We start from the raw sequence: 19,733 nt of genomic DNA, 5'->3' as shown, positions 1-19,733 counted from the left end.
TGCTGGGCACGCCTCTTCAGAGCCATGTCCCAAGTGCAGCCACATTTAACCCTCACCACAGGAGCCAGTGTTTCAGATAAGGAACAGGTCTAGCTCCTGGCTGAAGGTCACTGCAGCAGTTTAAGGGGAGGAGGGGTGAGGACTGCTAGGAAGCCTCCTGTTTTCCTCCCACCCGATGACTGGTTTCACAAGGCCAAGGACATCCCACGTGGGCAACCATACCCAGGTCTCCTCATCCCCGGCAGCAGGATGGCAATGGGTGAGAGAGGGGGAAACCAGAGGGAGAAACTTGCGTGGACCCCTGGCCCGCCTGTAGACTGGAGGGACGAGGCAAATGACATGCACCCAAGCCACAGAATGATGGACACCCTTTAGGATGGCTCACCGAGACAAGAGCTCCTGACTGGGAGGGTATGTGTGTGGGATGATACAGAAGGCCACGGATTCTCCCTCTCAACAACACCAGACTTACAAAAATAAGGAGGTCGAGTGTGAATGAAAAAGCAAGCCAACGACTGAAGTGCCAGGAGGCACCCAGCCTGGTCGCTGCAACACTCCAGCAGAGTACCACGCGGCACTGTGAAGAGGCTCCATGTAGGCCGTGCGACCCTGGGCCAGATTACACCCAAGAATGAGCTCCAAGAACGAGACCTGCCCAGGCCGGATCTCTGCCGCTGCTCCCCACCCCACCGCCTTCCAAGGCCAAGAACTGCCACGGGACCCACACTGCTTCCCGCCGCCCCTCCACACCACTACTCACCCCTGCCTTGTGCAAAAGCCCCTCTTCTTGGAGGCTCCTCTCACCCTGTCACGCCTCCTGTCTCCTCCTGGCAGCTGTCACTGGCCTTTAGGTCGCCCCTGTTGTTCACTGAGGACGGTGGCTTCTAGTTCACACTATCTTCTCCAACATCTGTCAGTTTCTTGCTTCATCACATGGATCTTGACTTTACCTGTGACGGCTCTACCTCTCAATTTCAAAAACATCCCTCTCTCGCTCAAATACCCCTCCCACAGCACCCCACGGTGGAGTCCTACCTCATCGAGGCTTCTAATATGTTAACCCCCCTGAAGTCACCTGCCTTCACTTCCCTTTATACCCAGATTAAACCTCTTACCCCACAGCCCATCAGTTCGGTTTCTCTCGCACATGTCATCTTAACCACCTTGCCTCTCTCCCTTCTTTGGGCTCCTCTGTAAAACCCCGGGTCAGCACAAGGGGCTTCACCCTAGCTGATCAGAGAGGATGGGAACACATGTACGCATGCAAACCCCCCATGTCCCGACACATCTGAGGGTCTAGATTCCTACTGTAAATGGACTCATGACTCAACCTGGCCCGGCCATTCTGTTTCTTTCATCAATTTTCTTTTCTTTTCTTTTTTCAATGTTTATTTATTTGTGTGTGTGTGAGAGAGAGAGAGAGAGAGAGAGAGAGAGCAAGCAGGGGAGGGGCAGAGAGAGAGGGAGACACAGAATCCAAACCAGGATCCAGGCCCCAGGTTGTGAGCATAGCACCTGACGCGGGGCCTGAAATCACGAACTGCTAGACCATGACCTGAGCCAAAGTTGGACACTTAACCAACTGAGCCACCCAGGTGCCCCCATCAACTTGCTTTTCCATGCCATGATGAAGGACCACTTCGTACCTTCTGAGAACATCACCATATCCAGCTGGGTGGATCTCACTTCATTTTACCAAGAAGAAAGTAAAACTCGATCATCCCACCACTAATTTAGCTTCCTCATCCTCTACTCTTGCCCCTTCTTCTCCTTGAGCCCTGTGACTCCTCAGGACTGTCTCCCCTCCTATGGACAGTCCACCCCTCCTCTTTGTTCAAGGACTGTGGCCCTTTAGCACCGCCTCGCTCTACCTCGATTGTTCCCATCGACACACTCATGCTCCATCTCCTGCTGTAAATGCTCCCCTTGACCCTGCAGCCCTCTCCAGGTGTTGTCAGTCCATGTCTCCACAGCCCTTCAGGACCAAATTCTCCCTCTGTCTAGTCCCCCACTACCCACCCACCCACCCAACTCTGGGCTGCCTTCCACTCCCCTCCCACCAAAGTCATCAAAAACCTCCTGCCACCAAATCCAGTGGGCAGTTCTGTCCCTCATTTTACTAAAACTCTCATAAGCACTTGGCAGAGTTCACTTTCTTAAAGCAGGTTCCTCTCAACTTCTGGTTCTCTTCAGTATGTCCTGCCCCTCATCCTGAACCCCGAGCCCTAGGCTTCCTCAGGGCCCCATCCTGAGCCCTCTTCTTTTTTTCTCTCCCTGCCTGACCTCATCTGACAAACTGCCGTACCATCTTTATGCAGAGGACTCACAAATTTATGTGTCAACATGCCCAGAATGATCTTGATTCCGTCCCCTGCAGAACCATCTCCGCCCCCCCGCCCCCAGGCTTTCCTCCCATCCACAACTTGCACAACTTAAGACACACACTGAAGTCATCCTTGAATCCTCTTTTCCCTCACCTCACCCCATACGAGGTCCATCAGAGGGCCTGTCAAGGTCACCAACACTTCTCTCAAATGCATCCACTTCTGCCCACCTCCTCTACCACCGTGGCTCCGACCACCACCATCTCCCACGTGAGCTACTGTGGCAGACTCCCCTGTCACCGACTCCCTTTTCCTACCCCTTCCAGGCCACGCTGCACACACCACCAGGCCCTGACCCTGCCTTGGGAGCCCCTGTATCCTCTGGCTCCAGTCTGCCTCTCCGGTGTCCTCTCCCCTTGCTTACTCTAGCCTAATTACACTGGCTTTTCAGCATTTCTAAGCCATGCTCCGGTAAATTAAAGATGGCTGCAAATTCTTTGCATATCCCTCTGCCACACCAATTGAGAAATGGAGTTTAATCCCCCTACCCTTGATGTGGGATAATCTGCCAAGATTCTTCCTCAGAACCCTAACACCTGCCTCCCTTCCCTAGTACTCCCTGGAATACCTAGACTACTCTTCCCACGCTCCTACCTAGTACTTCCTTCTTATCCTTCAGCTTAAATGCTCTTCAGAGAGGGCCCTTCCAGACCACCTCAGTGAAAAGTAAAAAAATATCAAGGCGAGACCTATATCAATCTTTTATTTCCTTCTTAACACTGCCATACATGAAACAAGTAAATAGGCAATATAATTAAACTGACTACTTATCTTCCTCTCTAGAGCAAGCAATGGCACACTACTGCCCTCAGGCTGGACACCTCCTTTTACAAAGAAAGTTTTACTGCAACACAGCTCCGCCCATTATGTTCATCGATACTTATGAAATGATAAGAGTTGAGCAGATGCTACAAAGACAATGTAGCCCATGAAGCCTGAAATATTTGCCATTTTAGCCCTTTAACTCTGTAGAGCGTAAGAGCTATGGCTCTCTCATCCCTAGATCTCCAATACCTCAGAGTGTTTGTTGAAAAAACTGAAGGGCTTTGAGGCTTAGCTATAAGTGCTTCAGCTGTAAGCCAGGGCTAGACCAGGTCCCTTCGGATGTCCCGGATCTAAAGGGTCCTAGATGACAGCTTTGGAAGACATACAGCAGGACTCATGAGTCTCAAGTCCAAGGTCAACCAAGGAGACCAAACCATTTCTCTCACCCCTTCCACTCAGTTAGTTTCATGAGAGGCCAGGAGGTTGGTTAGGACCCTCTACCACCTTTCGGGGGTATATCGCTTTTGCTAACACCCGGGCAAGGATGCAACCATTTTCAAGGGGAAAAAGGGTCCTCTGCTTCTCTGTCCTCCCCAGCAAGCATGGGCTGGACTAGACCCTGGAGAATAGCCATGTAGGAGTGTGGGAAGAAATGTTGCCCTGGTTCAGAAGCTCCTCTCCAACATGGAGATGGCTCTGGTGACAAGCCAGGCCCCACATGTGCCACGTCCTGTTAAACTGCACATGGGGGTTATGGGGAGGAGTGAGCTTGTGCGCAGGCACAGACTGTACATTCATATGTCTGCGGGCTGCCATGCCATGTGTGTACAAACGTACGGAGAGGAGGCAGGCTCTGAGAATGTGCCAGGTCCCTGAGATGAGCTGCAGATTTTTGTTCCAGATGTTGAGTTACTGTGGGGGGGGGGGGGAAGGGGGGCTCTGCTCAAACATACTGCACATCCTTCTCTTTTTAATCTGTTATCATCTGTCAGGCCCAGGGCCAGAAGAGAAAGCTTTCCCTGTTCCTGCCTCCCTTCCCCAATACCAAGGTCCTCATCTCAGGTTCCGTGGGTCCACGAAGGGCTGCCTCTAGCGAGGTAAGGAGATCTTACGGGCTGTAAGAGAGCCGGATTCCACCAGTTCTAAATCCTGGATGGCTTCCAGCAGCTGCTCCCGTGCAGTTCCAATAAAGGAATTCTCCAGGAAGGCAGGCAGGCCTCCCACACCATCGCGCAGGGTATACAGGGGCACACGTACTAGGCCTAGCACCTGTGAAAGGAAGGAGACAGGTGACAATGAGACAGGTAGCTCATCCTAGACAGATCTTTCCAGCTCAGAGGTCTCACCTCTTATCAGTGCAGCAGAACCAAGCCTGAGGACTTACGCCTTATACCTAGTGCGCCCACCTCTCTACCGACAAAAGACCCAAGTCATGCTATTCAGCTTCAAAAATGCGAATCCTTCCTACATCACTAAACTTTTGGTGGCTCTTTGCCTCCAGGATGCATGCTTGCCCCTACACCAAGTAGTTCTCAAAAATACACCAGACCAGTCATTTCAGCACCATTTAGCAACCTCTGAAAATGCAAATTCTCAGGTCCTTTTCTCTCTCCCCCACGGAACCAGAAATTCTGGAAGTGGGGCCAGTAATAAGCCTCCCAGATGATTCTGATACCTGCCCAAGTTTGAGAACCATCTCCATACACAATCTGTCCCCCTACTCCCCTAGCCTAACGACAAAGGTTTCCCCACAAAGTATCAGGCCATTTCCCACCCAAGAAAATCACGGGCCAAGGGTGCAAGGCTTAGCCAAATCTATGGGGAGAAGAGAGAGTCTTGGATAGGTATGTTCCAAAATAACAACTGCAGACGTCAGTAAAAGGGGCAGACTACGCCTGCTGTGCCTAGTCAACCAGATGAAAGAAGCCCCAGGCCCCAGCTACTGCAGGAAAGTGGGGGAGCGGCTTTCGGGGGGCAGGGAGGCCATAGGACTGGGGTTCCCGGGCCGGCCCCACCTCCAGCCCGTGGTCCTTGGCACGCGTGGCGCCCATCTCCACCGCAACCAGCTGCTCCAGCGTCAGGCGCTTGGCGTAGAAGTGGGCCACGACGTGCGGCCCGGACCCGGCGTGCGAGCTGCGGTAGTCGGCGCGCTCCACACGGAAGTCGGCCACGGCCTCGCCCAGCTCCTCGATCAGCTCGCGGTTCAGCCCGGCCTCCAGACTGGTGTCCTGCAAGTTGACGAGGCCGCCGGGGAAGCCGAGGCGCCCATCAAAGCGCATCTGCATCTGCGGGAGAGGGAAGCGGGGTTGCCCGGGCGCCCGGTCGGCGTCCCCGGGGGAGGGGGAGAGGGAGGGGACGGGGCGGGGCGCGTCCCCCCTCTCACCAGGACGGCGTAACGGAGCGGGATGCGGCCGAACAGCAGCGCCGGGTCCGGCGCGTAGAGCAGCGCGTGGCACGCGTGCCGCCAGCCAGGCCCCAGCGCCAGGGCCTGCTCCAACGGCAGCTTGCGGGCCCCAGCCATGGCCTGACGCTATCCCCGCCGCAGTCCCGAGGGCCCACGTGGGTGGGCGGGCCGGGCGGCCGCCAATGGGGGCGGGGCTTGCAGGCCCGGGGTGGGGGGGGGGCAGGTGACGGCCGTATCCGGATTGGGCCCCGGGAGGGGCGGGGCGGAGGCGTGGCCGGCGCCCTGGGCGCAAAGCTGGCGAGGAAGTAAATCCTCAGTCACAGTGCCGGGCCTGAGGGGTATCCTGGCTGGCTGTCATTAGGGCCGAGGCCTGCGGCTGGAGGCGGCACGCGAGTCTGAGGGAACTACATCTGATTTGGTTTGGGTGGCACTCGGAGACCGGAGCTGGGGCCGGGGCTACCGAGGCCGAGTTGGCTTTAGACACTTGGCCCGCCCTTGGACAGTGGGGATTGGAGAGGAGCGATGGGTGTTAACAGCTACCCTGCGTGGCGGAATTAGAGGGGACTCAGTGGAAGTTTGAACGTTGGGGGAGAGTTGTGCTGGGATGAGTTCAAAGTTTATGGCCTGGCCTGGGTGGTTGGTGGCGTATGGATGGGTATCGTAGGACAGGGGTGGTCAAGAAGTGTGGTTCTAGACAGAAATTGCCAGTGGTGATAGGCAGCGGATAGGACAGGTAGGATAGGAAAGGACTGATGTGGTTTTCAGGGGAAGAGTTAAGTGAGGAAAGAGCTGTGGGTGAAACCCTGTGGGCGCAGGAAGTGTCAGATTTAGAAGTGGATGATAAGGCTTTCGGGCTTTTACCCAGACACACTCAGACCCTTGAGCTGTGAAGGAAGGAACAGCCCATCCCCAGGGCAGGGCACTACTCTGGGCTTGATGCTGAGGAACTGGGATTCAGAATCCCTCACCCCAGACCACTCCTTCCCCACCTTTCTCAGGTCCTGTGCAGATAGATATAGCCTCTACAAGAGTCCGTGTTTATTACACAAAGGAAGGGAGGAGGCAGCTCCTTGAGAGGGCTTGAGCTTAAAGTCACAGCCTGTAAGTGACAGCACATGATAAGAAAGAGCCCACAAACCTGCACAGATGCAGGCTTGTGACCTTAGCAAGTCATTTAACTCAGATCCCTAGTTGCTCATCTGCTAAGTGTGGATGATACCAACCTTTTAGGGATAGTGAAATGTTTAAAGCACTAAGAACAGTGCCCAGCACAAAGTTAATGTAGCCATCCTTGGAGTCGAGGGTAGGTGCAAAGTGATGTGTCTAATATTAAAGACCTGTGGGTTGGACTTCAGCCAACATCAGGCCTCAGCATTTGGAGGGGAGAGGGAGTGTCCCTGGGATCATCTTTCCTAGCTTAGTCTTCTGAATAACGGCAGAGACGGCATCCACTAGCATCAGGCAACTGAACCAAGGTGATGAGACTGTAGGTGTGCCACAATTCATTGGCCTGTTGGAGTACTAGGGGGTTTGGAAATGGCCCCTGTTGCACATTAGAATCACCTTGCAAAAAGCTCGTGAAAACTGCCAATTCCAGGCAGACGCCTAAGACCAACTGAATCAGCATCTCTGGTGGTGGTTTTAAAATTTGATTCAGGTAACTACTAACCAACCAGTGCCCTAACCCTTAACCCCTAACATTCCAAAGTTGACTTGCTTTTTCTCCTACATGGGCTTCCTTGATGGATTTAGGGTCAGGCATGCCCTTTCCAAGCTTCAGGCTATTTTTCTTTCCTGGTTCCTTGAGGAGGCTTTTAAAGATGGATTCAGCTATATCTAAGGCAATGTGGAAAACACTATGAAACCAAGGCAACAGCTATTAGAGAACTAATGGATGACTTTGGAGACCAGAGCTTTCTCAGGATGAATGAATATGGAAGCCCTCAAGACACCCCCCCCCCCCGCCTCGCCCCCTCCACACACACACACACACACACACACGCACACACACACACACCCTTGTCATCCCTTTCCAAACTGCTCCCTGCCTCTGCAGGTGAGTGCAGTCTCCATCCCCTTCCCCCATTCCACCCTCCTGAGGCAGATTGTCCAGGGGCCAAGGCTGGAGGTAGATAGCTGAGAGCAATTCCATGTCCCTCAAGAGCTACTCCCAAGTTCAATAATGGCACTCAAAACAAAATAAATCAGTGGTCAGCCTCAGGAGATGCTAAAGAATGAATTCATTTGAAAAATAATCAGGAGGAAGGGGTGGGAGGGCTAGGCAAAATAGGTGAAGGGGATTTAGAGGCACAAAACTTGCGATTATAAAATATAGTTAAGTCATGGAGATGCAAAGTACAGCATAGGGAATATAGGCAATGGTATTGTATTAACACTGTATGATGACAGATGGTGACTGCACTTACCACGGTGAGTGCTGAGTAATGTATAGACTTGTCAAATCACTATGTTGTACACCTGAAACTAATATAACGTTGTACATCAACTATACTTCAATACTAAAAATTTAAAAAAAATTCTGAAATTTAAAATTTAGTAAGTACATTTTTTACTTATTTTAAATGAAGCCTGAGGTTCCCAAGCAGTGCACCATACTGACTTTCAGGGGCATTGAGAGATATTTTAAATTTCCTGAGAAACGTAGCAGTCTCTTTCAGACATCAAGAGCAGTACTAGCTTCCGTTCAATGATTAGATTCGACAGTAGATGGCTACGTCCTTTTTGATGATGTCCTATCTTTGTGAAGCTAGGTTTTTAGCAGTTGTGATGAGAAGCAAATATGAGATGAGAAAATCAGTGTGGAACAGGGAATGAGGGTTTGAGATGGTAGATGGTGACAGACAGGTGCCATGTTGTTAGGATATAACACTTATTAAGATGTTTGGATCTAACCATTTAGCAAATGACATTGTTAGCTATTTCTTTTGGCTTAAGGGGACCGTGAAAAATTTATGGACACCCTAAATTACAGAGAACTGAGAAATTTTGGGAGTCTCTGAGATAATCAATCCATTAATTCAATAAATAGTATTTGAATCCTGAAATAATAAGGAGGAGGAAGAGGAGGAAAAGAAGCATTTATCCTGTTTTTTTTAATATGGGCTGTCCCTCGGGACTCCCAAGTAGTTGATAAGGGCAAGTTTATGTAGGGTATTCTAGTCAAAGAAAAAAAGATAGAGCCAATCATAATTTTACTATTTTTAAAACTTAGCTAATTGATAGTAGGAAATGATCATCAATGACTGCTAACATCACTAAAAGAAAATCGGATCTTACGTGCCTCACAATGGAAGAACGCACCACCTACTATGAAATATTCTTACCAAAAAACTGAATTTGAATCTGGATCTGATGACAATTTTATAAGAAATACAAAAGAACGTCTTTTTTAAATATCAGGAAGAAGCTAGGAAGATCCATGTGGTAGTGTATCAGAGCTGGAGACAGCAGTATGAATTTGTGTTTAGCTTAACTTGGATACAGATGATTACACATAGAAATAGTTATGGCTATGTGAATATACAAGGGTTAGTGTACACAAATGTCCTCACTCTGTCAGCTGACAGGGAGTAGAAGCAGTGGTACCCCAGTAGCAAAAAGCATGCCCAGAGCTTGATTACCAGTACCATTTTCCTTTTTTTATTAAAATTTTGAGTTTGTTTATGTATTTTGAGAGAGAGACAGAGAACACAAATGGGTGAAGAACAGAGATAGGAGAGAGAGAATCCCAAGCAGGCTTCACACTGTCAGCGCAGAGCCCAATGCAGGACTCAGACTCATGAACCATGAGATCATGACCTGAGCCGAAACCGAAGGTCAGATGCTTAACCGATTGAGACACCCAGGGGCCCCTCTTTTTTTTTTTTTTAATGTGTAATTTTGAGAGAAAGCAAGAGCATGGGCACACATGGGGAAGGGGCAGAGAGAGGGAGACAGAGGATCCGAACTGAGCTCCGTGCTAACAGCAGAGAGCCTGATGCAGGGCTCAAACTCATGAACTGCAAGATCATGACATGAGCTGAAGTCAGTCACTTAACTGACTAAGCCACCTAGGTGTCCCTCCAGTATCATTTTCTAATGAAAGGAACTAAGACTACTTGGAAAAAAGGCTGATTCTAGCACTGGGACAAGAAATATACCTGATAGATACATGATAGACCTGGAGCATATTGTGATGCCAGAATTTTTTAATGAAAAGAAAAAAAAATATTGATGGGAGTATGTCAAAGTGACAGGGATACAGGAACCAATTAGAGTTCACAATGGCCAAAGCTGAAACAATTTGAGCAACAAAATAAAGTAGTATTGGATTGTAACCCAAATTATAAACTAATATCTAGCTATCTGATGTAAATAACACATAAGTAGGGGCACCTGTCTGGCTCAGCCGGTAGAGCATGCAACTCTTGATCTCAGGGTCCTGAGTTCAAGCCTCATGTTGGGTGTATAGTTTACTTAAAAAAAATAATGCATAAGTAAATGAGTGGAAAGAGAAAAATTTCTCATGCAGAAGAATTTGAAATAATTTATATAGATACTCTGCCCTCCAGAAGGTGAGGCACAATTGCCCATTCCTCAAGTTTGGGTTGTGAATAATGACTTCCTTCCAAAGAGGACAGTAGGAAAAGGGGGCTGAAGAGCAATTTGGTAACTTTGAGGAGAAACCTGACAAACATTACTTTAGCCAGGTGATCAAGGTCAACATCAACAGTGATAAGTCATGTTGATGGTATGCACCCTTGGTATGATGTGATGAACATGGTACTTAACTGTTAGTTGTCTTCCTCCAAAAATGACATAACCCTGGTCTAATTGTGAGAAAAGCATTAAACCCCAGTCGAGGGACATGCTACAAAACACCTGCCCAGCACACCTCAAAACTGTTGTCACTGAATATGAGGAAAGTCTGAGAAACTGCCACAACAAAGGGGACCTTCAGGATTCATGATGTTTGAATGTAATAAAGTGGTATCCTGGATAGGATCCTGGGTTAGAAAAAGGACATTAGATCAAAGCTAAGGAAACCTGAAGAAAGTATGGACATTGATTAGTACTACTGTATTGAGGGGCACCTGGGTGACTCAGTCGGTTGAGCATCCAACTCTTGATTTTGGCTCAGGTCATGAGCTCATGATTTATGAGATGGAGCTCCACATCAGGCTCTGTGCTGACAGCATGGAGCCTGCTTGGGATTCTCTCTCTCTGCCCCTTGCATGCTCACTCTCTCTCTCAAAATAAAGGAATAAACATTAAAAAATAATATATTGATATTGGTGCATTATTGTAACAAATATACCATGCTAATGTGAGATATTAATAATAGGAGAAACTGGGTGGACTGTTTGGGAACTCCCTATACTATCTTCACAACTTTTTCTGTAAGTCTAAAACTTCTACAAAAAATAAATTTTTTTAAAAATGAGGAGGGTATAATCAGTAAAATCTAGACTAAAGGAAACTCAATAAAGACAAATGACCTGCTTCCTTCAATAAATGAATTACAAGGGGGAAAAAGAGATGGAGGAGGCATAACACTTGAGGCAATTGGGCTTTATTTAGATCCTAATTTGAAGAAACAAACTTATAGAAAAAGTAAGACTGGGGGAATGTGAATACTGAGTGGATATTTGATAGACAGCAATTATTGATAATTTTTAAGTGTAATAACAGTATTGAAGCTTAAAAGAAGTATTCTTTTTTTTAATATGAAATTTATTGTCAAATTGGTTTCCATACAACACCCAGTACTCATCTCAACAGGTGCCCTCCTCAATGCCCATCGCCCACTTTCCCCTCCCTCCCGCCCCCCATCAACCCTCAGTTTATTCTCAGTTTTTAAGAGTCTCTTATGGTTTGGTTCCCTCCCTCTCTTTTTTTTTCCCCCTTCCCCTCCCCCATGGTCTTCTGTTAAGTTTCCCAGGATCCACATAAGAGTGAAAACATATGGTATGTGTCTTTCTCTGTGTGACTTATTTCACTTAGCATAACACTCTCCAGTTCCATCCACGTTGCTACAAAAGGCCATATTTCATTCTTTCTCATTGCCAAGTAGTATTCCATTGTGTATATAAACCACAATTTCTTTATCCATTTGTCAGTTGATGGACATTTAGGCTCTTTCCATAATTTGGCTATTGTTGAAAGTGCTGCTCTAAACATTGGGGTACAAGTGCCCCTATGCATCAGCACTCCTGTGTCCCTTGGGTAAATTACTAGCAGTGCTAATGCTGGGTCATAGGGTAGATCTATTTTTAATTAAAAAAAATGATTATCTTACAGAGATACATGCTGAAATATTTATAAATTATATGATAAAAATAATCAGTGAGGTGGTAGTGGGTGAGAATATAAATAAAATAGAATTGGTCATGAATTGATTATTTCTAAAGCTGAGTGATGGTTCTGTAACAAGGGGATATTATATTATTCTCTTTACTTTTATACAGTTTGATGTTTTCCATAGTAAAAAGTTAAAAATAAAAAAAAAAATCTTTGACTTCTCCTGAAGCTAAAGGTTATAATTTACATTTGAATAAAGCTTTGCATTTCACAGAACTCTTTCACAGACAGGATCCATTTTGGTCCAGGAGAGGGAGAAAAAGTTAAGGGTCTAAGTCTCACTTTTTAGGCCTAAAGAAGACTGTGACCAACATCTATCATCTACCGGGAAATTTTTAACTATTCCACTTAATCCTCATGAAATTTTCCAGATGTTGCAAATGCAAAACCACGGGTGAGAATCACTGCTTTTGAAGAATATACAATGGGGGAGTGGGGAGGAGATGCCCCCAGCAGAGAGCTGCCTAGATAAGATGGGGTTTATCCCAAAGGACTTACTAAAAGGGCTACATGCTGTGATTATTATTGGGGGGGGGCACTCACATATCTGAAGTCAAATCTAGCAGACTTAAAAGAGGTGGCATTCTATAGAAGGCAACTCTACTCTTGGTTGTCTGCAGGTCCAACATTGAAAATATCCACTGTGTTGTCTGGAGCTCATTAGGTGGACCCATTGATTATAAGAACTTTCCAGACACCTCCAACTTCATGCCCAGACCTCTTCACCTGAATATCCCACAAGCACCCCAAACCCAACACACCCAGGAATGGACTCAGTGTTTCTCCCCCCGCCACCAAACTCCCCCACATCTCCTGTATCCCCAGGTCTGTGAATGGCCCAGTCACCCATGCTGGAAACCTAGGAGTCCTCACAAACCACCCCCCCCACAAATCAGTTCTCGGTTCTTCTGATTCCCTTGAATTGACTCCATTGTCAGTGATGGGGTTTTGGGGTGATGGTGGGGTTTGGAGCTGATGGCCAAGAAAGAATTCTTGAAGACGTCTTTGGTGCAAAGTGATTTTTATTAAAGCATGGGGACAGGACCCATGGGCAGAAAGCACTGCCTAGGGTTGTGAAGAGTGGCTGATTATATACCTTCAGGTTGGAACGGGGTTAGGGACAGTGTAAATCTCTATGCAATTTTGGAAGCAAGGTTTCCAGGACCTTGAGAGGCTAGTGGTTAGTAGGAAAACATTGTTATTACTGTTTAGAAAACCTCAGTCATGAGACCCTTCAGATGTGTATCATGGGTCATAGGTTTGGAGTATAATTGCTAACATATACTTGGGGGTTAAAGATAAAGGGGGCTTGCAAAGGAATTTTTATGTGTTTAAGGAGACTCACAGGATCCTGGGGGATCAGGATAATGTTAAGCCAAGCCCTAGCAAGTGTCATCATCAAGGCAACTGAGCTCCTAGAGGAAGGTCACTCTAACTGTTTCAAGGACTTGTCAGTGGGGTGTAGGCAGTAAGGAAATTTAATTTTTCATTTCCTTTAGTTTCCCACATTACCATATCAAGCAATTAAACCTCCTTATATCTTGATGAGGGTGATATTAGGGCTCCAGGAAATGGAGTCTGTAGGTTTCTAGAGATTAGGCTATGGATAAGATTGCCTTTTCTTGCAGTTTACTAAGTTATCCATAAACTGAAGGAGACTCCTGTCCTGCATGGCCATAATCTCTATCAGTCAACCATTTGCTTTCTTTCCTTTCTTCTGTTTTTGGGCAGTCAGGAGTGCCTGAGGACTATCACACATATCCCACCTGGTGGGGAGAGGGGATGCTGTTGGCCTGTACTTTGCTTCAGCTTGACTTATGCTCCCTCATCATCAGTGCCCTGACTTGGAACTTTTCTCACCTGGACACAACTAACTGCCTCTCCGTCCTGCCCCCAGTCTCATGCTGTTCAAACCTGCCCTCCAAACAGTTTCATGAGGCAGCTAAAAGCCATGCCCTGGTGATATCTCTTTAGGGGCTGCCCCTGGCTATAGAACACAGCAGCTCAGATCTGAGCATTGCCTTCTATATTAGTGATCTATTACTGAATCATATTGGGAAATGTAGTGGCTTAAGACAACAGTGAACACTTATTATTTCACATTGTCTGTGGGTCAGGAATTAAGGAATGGCTTAGCTGGATGGCTCTGGCTCCAGAGAGTTTCTTGTGATGTTTTAGTCCAGATGTAAGCAAGGGCTACAGTCAAATGAAGGCACGATGAGGGCTGGAGAATTTGCTTTCCTGGTGGCTCAACTTGGCGCTGGCTGTTGGCAGAAGCCTCAATTCTGTATCACATAGATCTCTCCATACAGTTGCTTGAGTGTCCTCACAAGATGGTAGCCAGCTTCCTTCAGAGTGAGTGATCCAAGAGAAAGCAAGATGGAATCCATGTCTTGTGACCTAGTCACAGAAGTCAAACGCCACCATTTAGACAGTATTTTATGGGTCACATGGGCCGCCCCTCAGGCCATGTGAGAAGTAACTGCATAAGAGGACTATCAGAGTGAGGATCATTTCGGAGGCCATCTTGGAGGCTGCCCACTACACCTTCCTCTCAAACATGATGTAATCATTCTCACACTTTGTATACCACCAGCACAAAAAGATTTCAAACTCCTAGAACCCACATGCTGTGTCTTGTGTCTTCCATGTTTGTGTTCTTAGGCCTGCAAGATCTTGTCATCCCTCTTATTTGCCTGATGGAATTTTTCCCAGCTTTATTGGGGTATAATTGACAAAAACTATATATATTTAAGGTGTTTTGATATACTTAAACAATGTGAAATGATTACTATAATCAACCTAATTAACATATCTATTACTTCACACTGTTACCATTTTTCGTGTGTGGTAAAAACACTTAAGATCTATTTTCTTGGCAGATTTCAGGTATATAGTAAGACGGTATTCTAGCTAGAGTCACCGTGATGTACATTAGATCTCCAGAGCTTACTTGTTCTGTAGAACTAAAACATTATAAATTTTATTTTTAATGTTTATTTACTTTTGAGAGAGAGAGAGAAAGACAATCTGAAACAGGCTCCAGGCTCTGACCTGTCAGCACAGAGCCTGACACAGGACTCAAATTCACAAACCGCAAGATCATCACCTGAGTTGAAGTCGGACACTCAACCGACTGAGCCACTCAAGTGCCCCAAACATAACTTTTGATGAACATCTGACAACCTAACCCCAGCCTGGCAACCACCATTCTGTTCTCTGCTTTTATGAGCTTGACATTTTTAGATTCCACATATAAGTGAGATCAGGTAGTATCTGTCTTTCTGGCTTATTTCAGTTAGTATAATGTCCTCCAGGTTCATCCATGTTGTAAAAAATGGCAGGTTTTCCTTCTTTTTTAAGGCTAAATAATATTCCATTGTGTATATTCATAAATATGCCACATTTCCTTTACCCATGCATCTGTCAACAGATATTTGGGTTGTTTCTATTGCCTGTTGAATGCTTATCTTCAAAATTGTGTGTCTAAATGCCTGGTATGGAATGAGAACTCAACACACGTTGATGTAAAATCCAAAGAAGAATGAGACCATATCTGCAGATGAAGTGGTCTTCGTAGGTTCCACACTCCTGCACGGCATTGTCTGGAAGCATGCTGAAAGCCAGGAAACACATTTCGTGGTTCACCATTTTGAAAAAGAGTATACACATTTTTTCTGAGAAACCACTAAATCATTATCAGTAAACTTTACCCAAATTTCTAAAAATCAGTGCCAAGAAAAAGGAAGCCCGAAGACTTGATAAAAAGTGTTAAGGGATAGAGAGCGATATCGGGTATATTGGTTAGCTTAATGCCATAATAATGCAGTGTAATAAACATAAAACCTGAGTAGAGCATACAGCAATGAACATTTGCTTCTGGCGCAAGAATCTGCAGATTGTCTGGAGTGCTTCTGCCTTCTTTGTTGGCTGGGGTGACTCTACCAGTTGGCTGGGGTGGTTCTGCTCCCGGTCCCTCATCCTTCCCCTGTGATTGGTGGGCTGTCTGGTGAGGGCAGAGGCACAAGAGAACATAATGGAGTGCCCCTGCATGCTTCCTGCTCCTAGTGATCACTCGGCCAAAACAAGTTCCATGGCCAAACTCAGAGTCAAGGGGTAGGGAAATCCACTCCCCCTGTTGGGGTGGGAAGACCTATGAAGTTATAAGGGAACAGTCAGGGGTCCAGGGAGGGGCAAATTGGAACCAAAAGTTCAAAAGTTCAATCTTTCAGAGCAAGAAAAGGTCACAATATTTTAGAGAGAAAAAAATTTCTAGCTGTTGGAAGATTGTCTCCGAATCTAAACTTACAAATCTACTTTGAAAATATTCCTAAGGGAGTGAAGATTTCAATTCTGTATAAATGCTAATGACTCTGACATTCCTAATGAAAATATTATTTTATAATGCACATTTGTTGGACCAGATTTCTGATTTTCCTTCTGAAGTTAGGGAAGAACTGAGCTTCCTAAGGGTACTGGTAATGTTGCTTGCTTTGGGGTCACACGGGGCAGGGTAATGAAATGTGAAATGTGTTGCGGCATTGTGTGGACTCAGAGCTGGCCTCAGAGCCCACTTGCTTGCCTCTCCAGAGCTGCTGCCTTCATGGCCCTATTAGCTCTTAGCTGACTGTCAGCTAAATTCTAGTCGAGCTGGCTAAAAATGGCTAAAAATGTATACTTTTTGGGGTGTGTTTGTATGGTAGTAGTAGAATCTTAGAAGCCTAAGGGATGAATCTCCAATGATGGGATATCAAGGAGCCTGACAAGAAAGCTAGTGATTCCTTCTCCAAAGTTACGGGAATCTTCTAGATTGAAAGCATCTCCACATATCACACTAAACCTCCTTGCCAATTTCATGTGATTCCGCTTATTACATTATCTTACTTGTTCTGTACAGCAGTCTTCAGACAAAAGCAGGAAAAGGCTCAGAGAAAATGACTTGGCCTAGACCACACACAAGGGGGAAGAGGGCATCTAGAATCCAAGTCGTATGGTATTAAGTTCTGTTTGTTTCCTTACGCAGATTGTGGCAGAAGCATCTTAAAACCCTCTTCATGGTGTGTCCGACCCTACCCCCTCCACTGTCTCCCTCCCCTCCCCCCCACCCCTTCTCTTTGCCTCATTTTTCATTTTTTGCCTCTTTATCCTCTGGGTGTCCTGGCCCCATCTTCTGACACATTAGCTAGTGATCCCATCATCTTGAAAGAGGAGTGGGGTGTTTCCCCCCTGGAGCTACTGTTTAATTTGTCAGCCTCCTTTATCCTGAGCCCACTGTGATGGCTGGACTTTATAATAGACCTAGAGCTTTCGCTCTGGCCTCAGCCCCAAATACATTAAATAATTAACTTCCAGCACTCTCCTGTGTGTGCCTTATCTCTGCATCATCCAAAATAGCCGATGGCATTTCCTCTGCATCAATAGAAAGCAGAAAGGTCAATTGGTGTTCGTGAAATAAAGATATATATTTTACAAAGCAGCAAGGTAGCAGGGTTCCTTTATTCTCTCATACCTGTGACTACTTCTTAACAAACACCTTCTGACTTCTTTAATCTCCAGCCAGTTTCCACCCACCATCTTGCAGTTCGGTTAGTGGTTAATACCAACCTGGGAGTCACCCCAAATCCAGACTGAGTCTGACTGAAGGAGAAAGTACTTTCCCAATAGTAATAATACAAAGGTACTTTCTTCTAGTCACCTTAAATCCTGCACCACTGCCCTCACTCCCAGTAAACCAAATGAAAAGTGAACCTGAATGAGTTTCTTTTATAAGGCATGGAGTCACGATCCAGGATGGATTTCCCACTCTCCCCCCCTCCGCCGCCCCAGCTTTCTCTTTTTGAAAGCTGATATAATGTATAGCATAAATCTCAGGAGGATAAGATGTTTTCAGTCTGGACCTGTCTTTCTAAACATTGTGGGGGGCCAGGATATACCACCCCCAGAATAAGCCGTTTTGGCATAAGGATTATTTTGAGCTGAAAGCGAGTGAGAAACAGCAGATGCAGGAAAAGCTTTGTGCCTTCCCCTTCCTGCCTAAAACCATACATTTCCTAGGAGAAAAGTGCCCTCCCTGAGCCAGAAAAGCCCGTTCTTATCATTGGAGATGGCGTGTCAACCCTGAGAAGGATCTGTACAAACAAACCTACTAAAATGACCTTTATCTTCCATTAGTTTCCCCCATATATTTCCTTGTTACTGTCCCACAATGTGCCTCCCTTAGGAGCTTAAATCCCCTTCCTTTGTCTTGTTACCTCTCTACAAATTTATTTCTCTTGTCAAAATGGTATATAAGCTTTCAGAGCTTTGAGGTTTTCACTTCTTCCTGGAAAGCCCCCTTCTGCCATGTAAAAATATTAACATCAAATAAAATTTGTATGCTTTTTCTGCTGTCGATCTGGGTTTTTTTTGTCAGTTCAACTTGTAGGCCCCAGCCACAGAGCCTATAGGCTAGAGCTGTGACCCTAACAACATGTTCTTAAACCCAGGCTACTACTGTTCCCTGGGCACATTCATCGGTGAGAGATGGTAGAGGCTACTTGAAATCTGGCTATTTCTTATTCTGACCCAGCAACTCACACAAGTATTCTGTTCTGATGTTATGAAAACCATTAGTAAAAAGATTCTGAAACTTTTATTAACTTGTATAAGTTGCTACTACTGTCTCCTTCTTCTAGATCCATTTGAAATCAGGTTGGTCATAAAAGGACACGGGAGCTTCGAGGAGCTCTTCTCGGGGGTGAGTTCTCCTCCCTGTTACCATGATGGCAATGTCCCGGGTTTCCCAGGGCAAACCTGATCTTCAGTGTTCTATGCTAGCAATGGTCACAGGTTCTGGATTTTGGCTTGAACAACATATCAAGTTCAGAATTCTGCAAAGTCTCAGATTCCGCCTCCAGGAAGGAGCCCGTGCTTGAGGCCTATTTTTCCTGTCCCAGACACAGGAGCTGTGAGATAAGCAACATGACTGTCACCTGCCAACCAGGAACAACTGCACAGCATGCAGGGGTGGGGATGGGCACCATCAGCTCTGGGAAGAGGCAGAGTGAAGATCTGTGCTGGCCCCAACACCCCTCCAGAGTGTGAAGTTGGGAGTTGAGGGAACACAGAGGAGTGATGTTCACAAGCCCTTGAGCATGGCAGAGGTCCACTTAGGTACCCTGTGGTTCGTTTGGCTGCTGGGCAGAGGTGGGAATGAGACTTAGAGCACAGTGGCCGTGCTCCCTTGTCCTTGAACTGACCCCATCAGATTCCCCAAAGCCTAGTCACACTTTGACCTTTTCTCTCCCAAATGCTGCCTCTTCAGAGTATTCACTGTGGGGCATCTGAAGTGTTTGGGCCCTCCTTCCCAGTCCTCACACGACTTTCAGAAATGTTCGTGAGATGAATTAGCCCCAAGGAGAGCAGACCAGAGTGCTGCTCCAAATAAAGACAGGGGACACAACAGGAAGAAGGGTCTGACTGTGGTTCTCACACCAGGAGCGTCAACATCACCTGGCAATTTGTGAGAAATGCAAATTCTCAGCGTCCACCCAGACCTACTGAATCAGAAATGCTGGGGGTGGGCCCTGTCATCTGTGTTTTAATAAGCCCTCCTGGTGATCCTGATGCTCAAATTTGAGAAACACTGACTAGTCTAAAAGGCATTGCATCGTGCTGGGGGCGCGGCATGTGGACAACAGGTGGGTAAGGCCACAGGCCTCTCTGCCTCAGTTTCTTCAACTGTTAGCAGAGGCCGGACACTGAACCCTATATAATCTGTGCATCAGATTCACCAGGTAGTTATGTAACAGAGATGTGCTTGGGCCATGTACCTACCCAGA

General features: G+C 46.6%; 1 protein-coding gene across 1 annotated transcript; it reads right to left on the bottom strand.

Moving 5' to 3' along the window:
* Positions 1-3,068: 3,068 nt before the first annotated feature.
* On the bottom strand, positions 3,069-5,720 carry NUDT16 (nudix hydrolase 16). The gene is made up of 3 exons (XM_040480188.1): positions 5,533-5,720; positions 5,165-5,434; positions 3,069-4,418 (listed from the first exon to the last, which is right to left on the bottom strand). Exons 1-3 carry the CDS (start codon positions 5,668-5,670, stop codon positions 4,239-4,241), a joined length of 588 nt encoding a protein of 195 aa, XP_040336122.1. The 5' UTR covers positions 5,671-5,720; the 3' UTR covers positions 3,069-4,238.
* Positions 5,721-19,733: the final 14,013 nt, after the last annotated feature.

This window comes from Herpailurus yagouaroundi, unplaced genomic scaffold, assembly GCF_014898765.1.
Source record: "Herpailurus yagouaroundi ecotype Mexico unplaced genomic scaffold, PumYag 159, whole genome shotgun sequence".
NCBI classification, from domain to species: Eukaryota; Metazoa; Chordata; class Mammalia; order Carnivora; family Felidae; genus Herpailurus; species Herpailurus yagouaroundi.
This window is presented reverse-complemented; position numbering and strand designations above follow the sequence as displayed.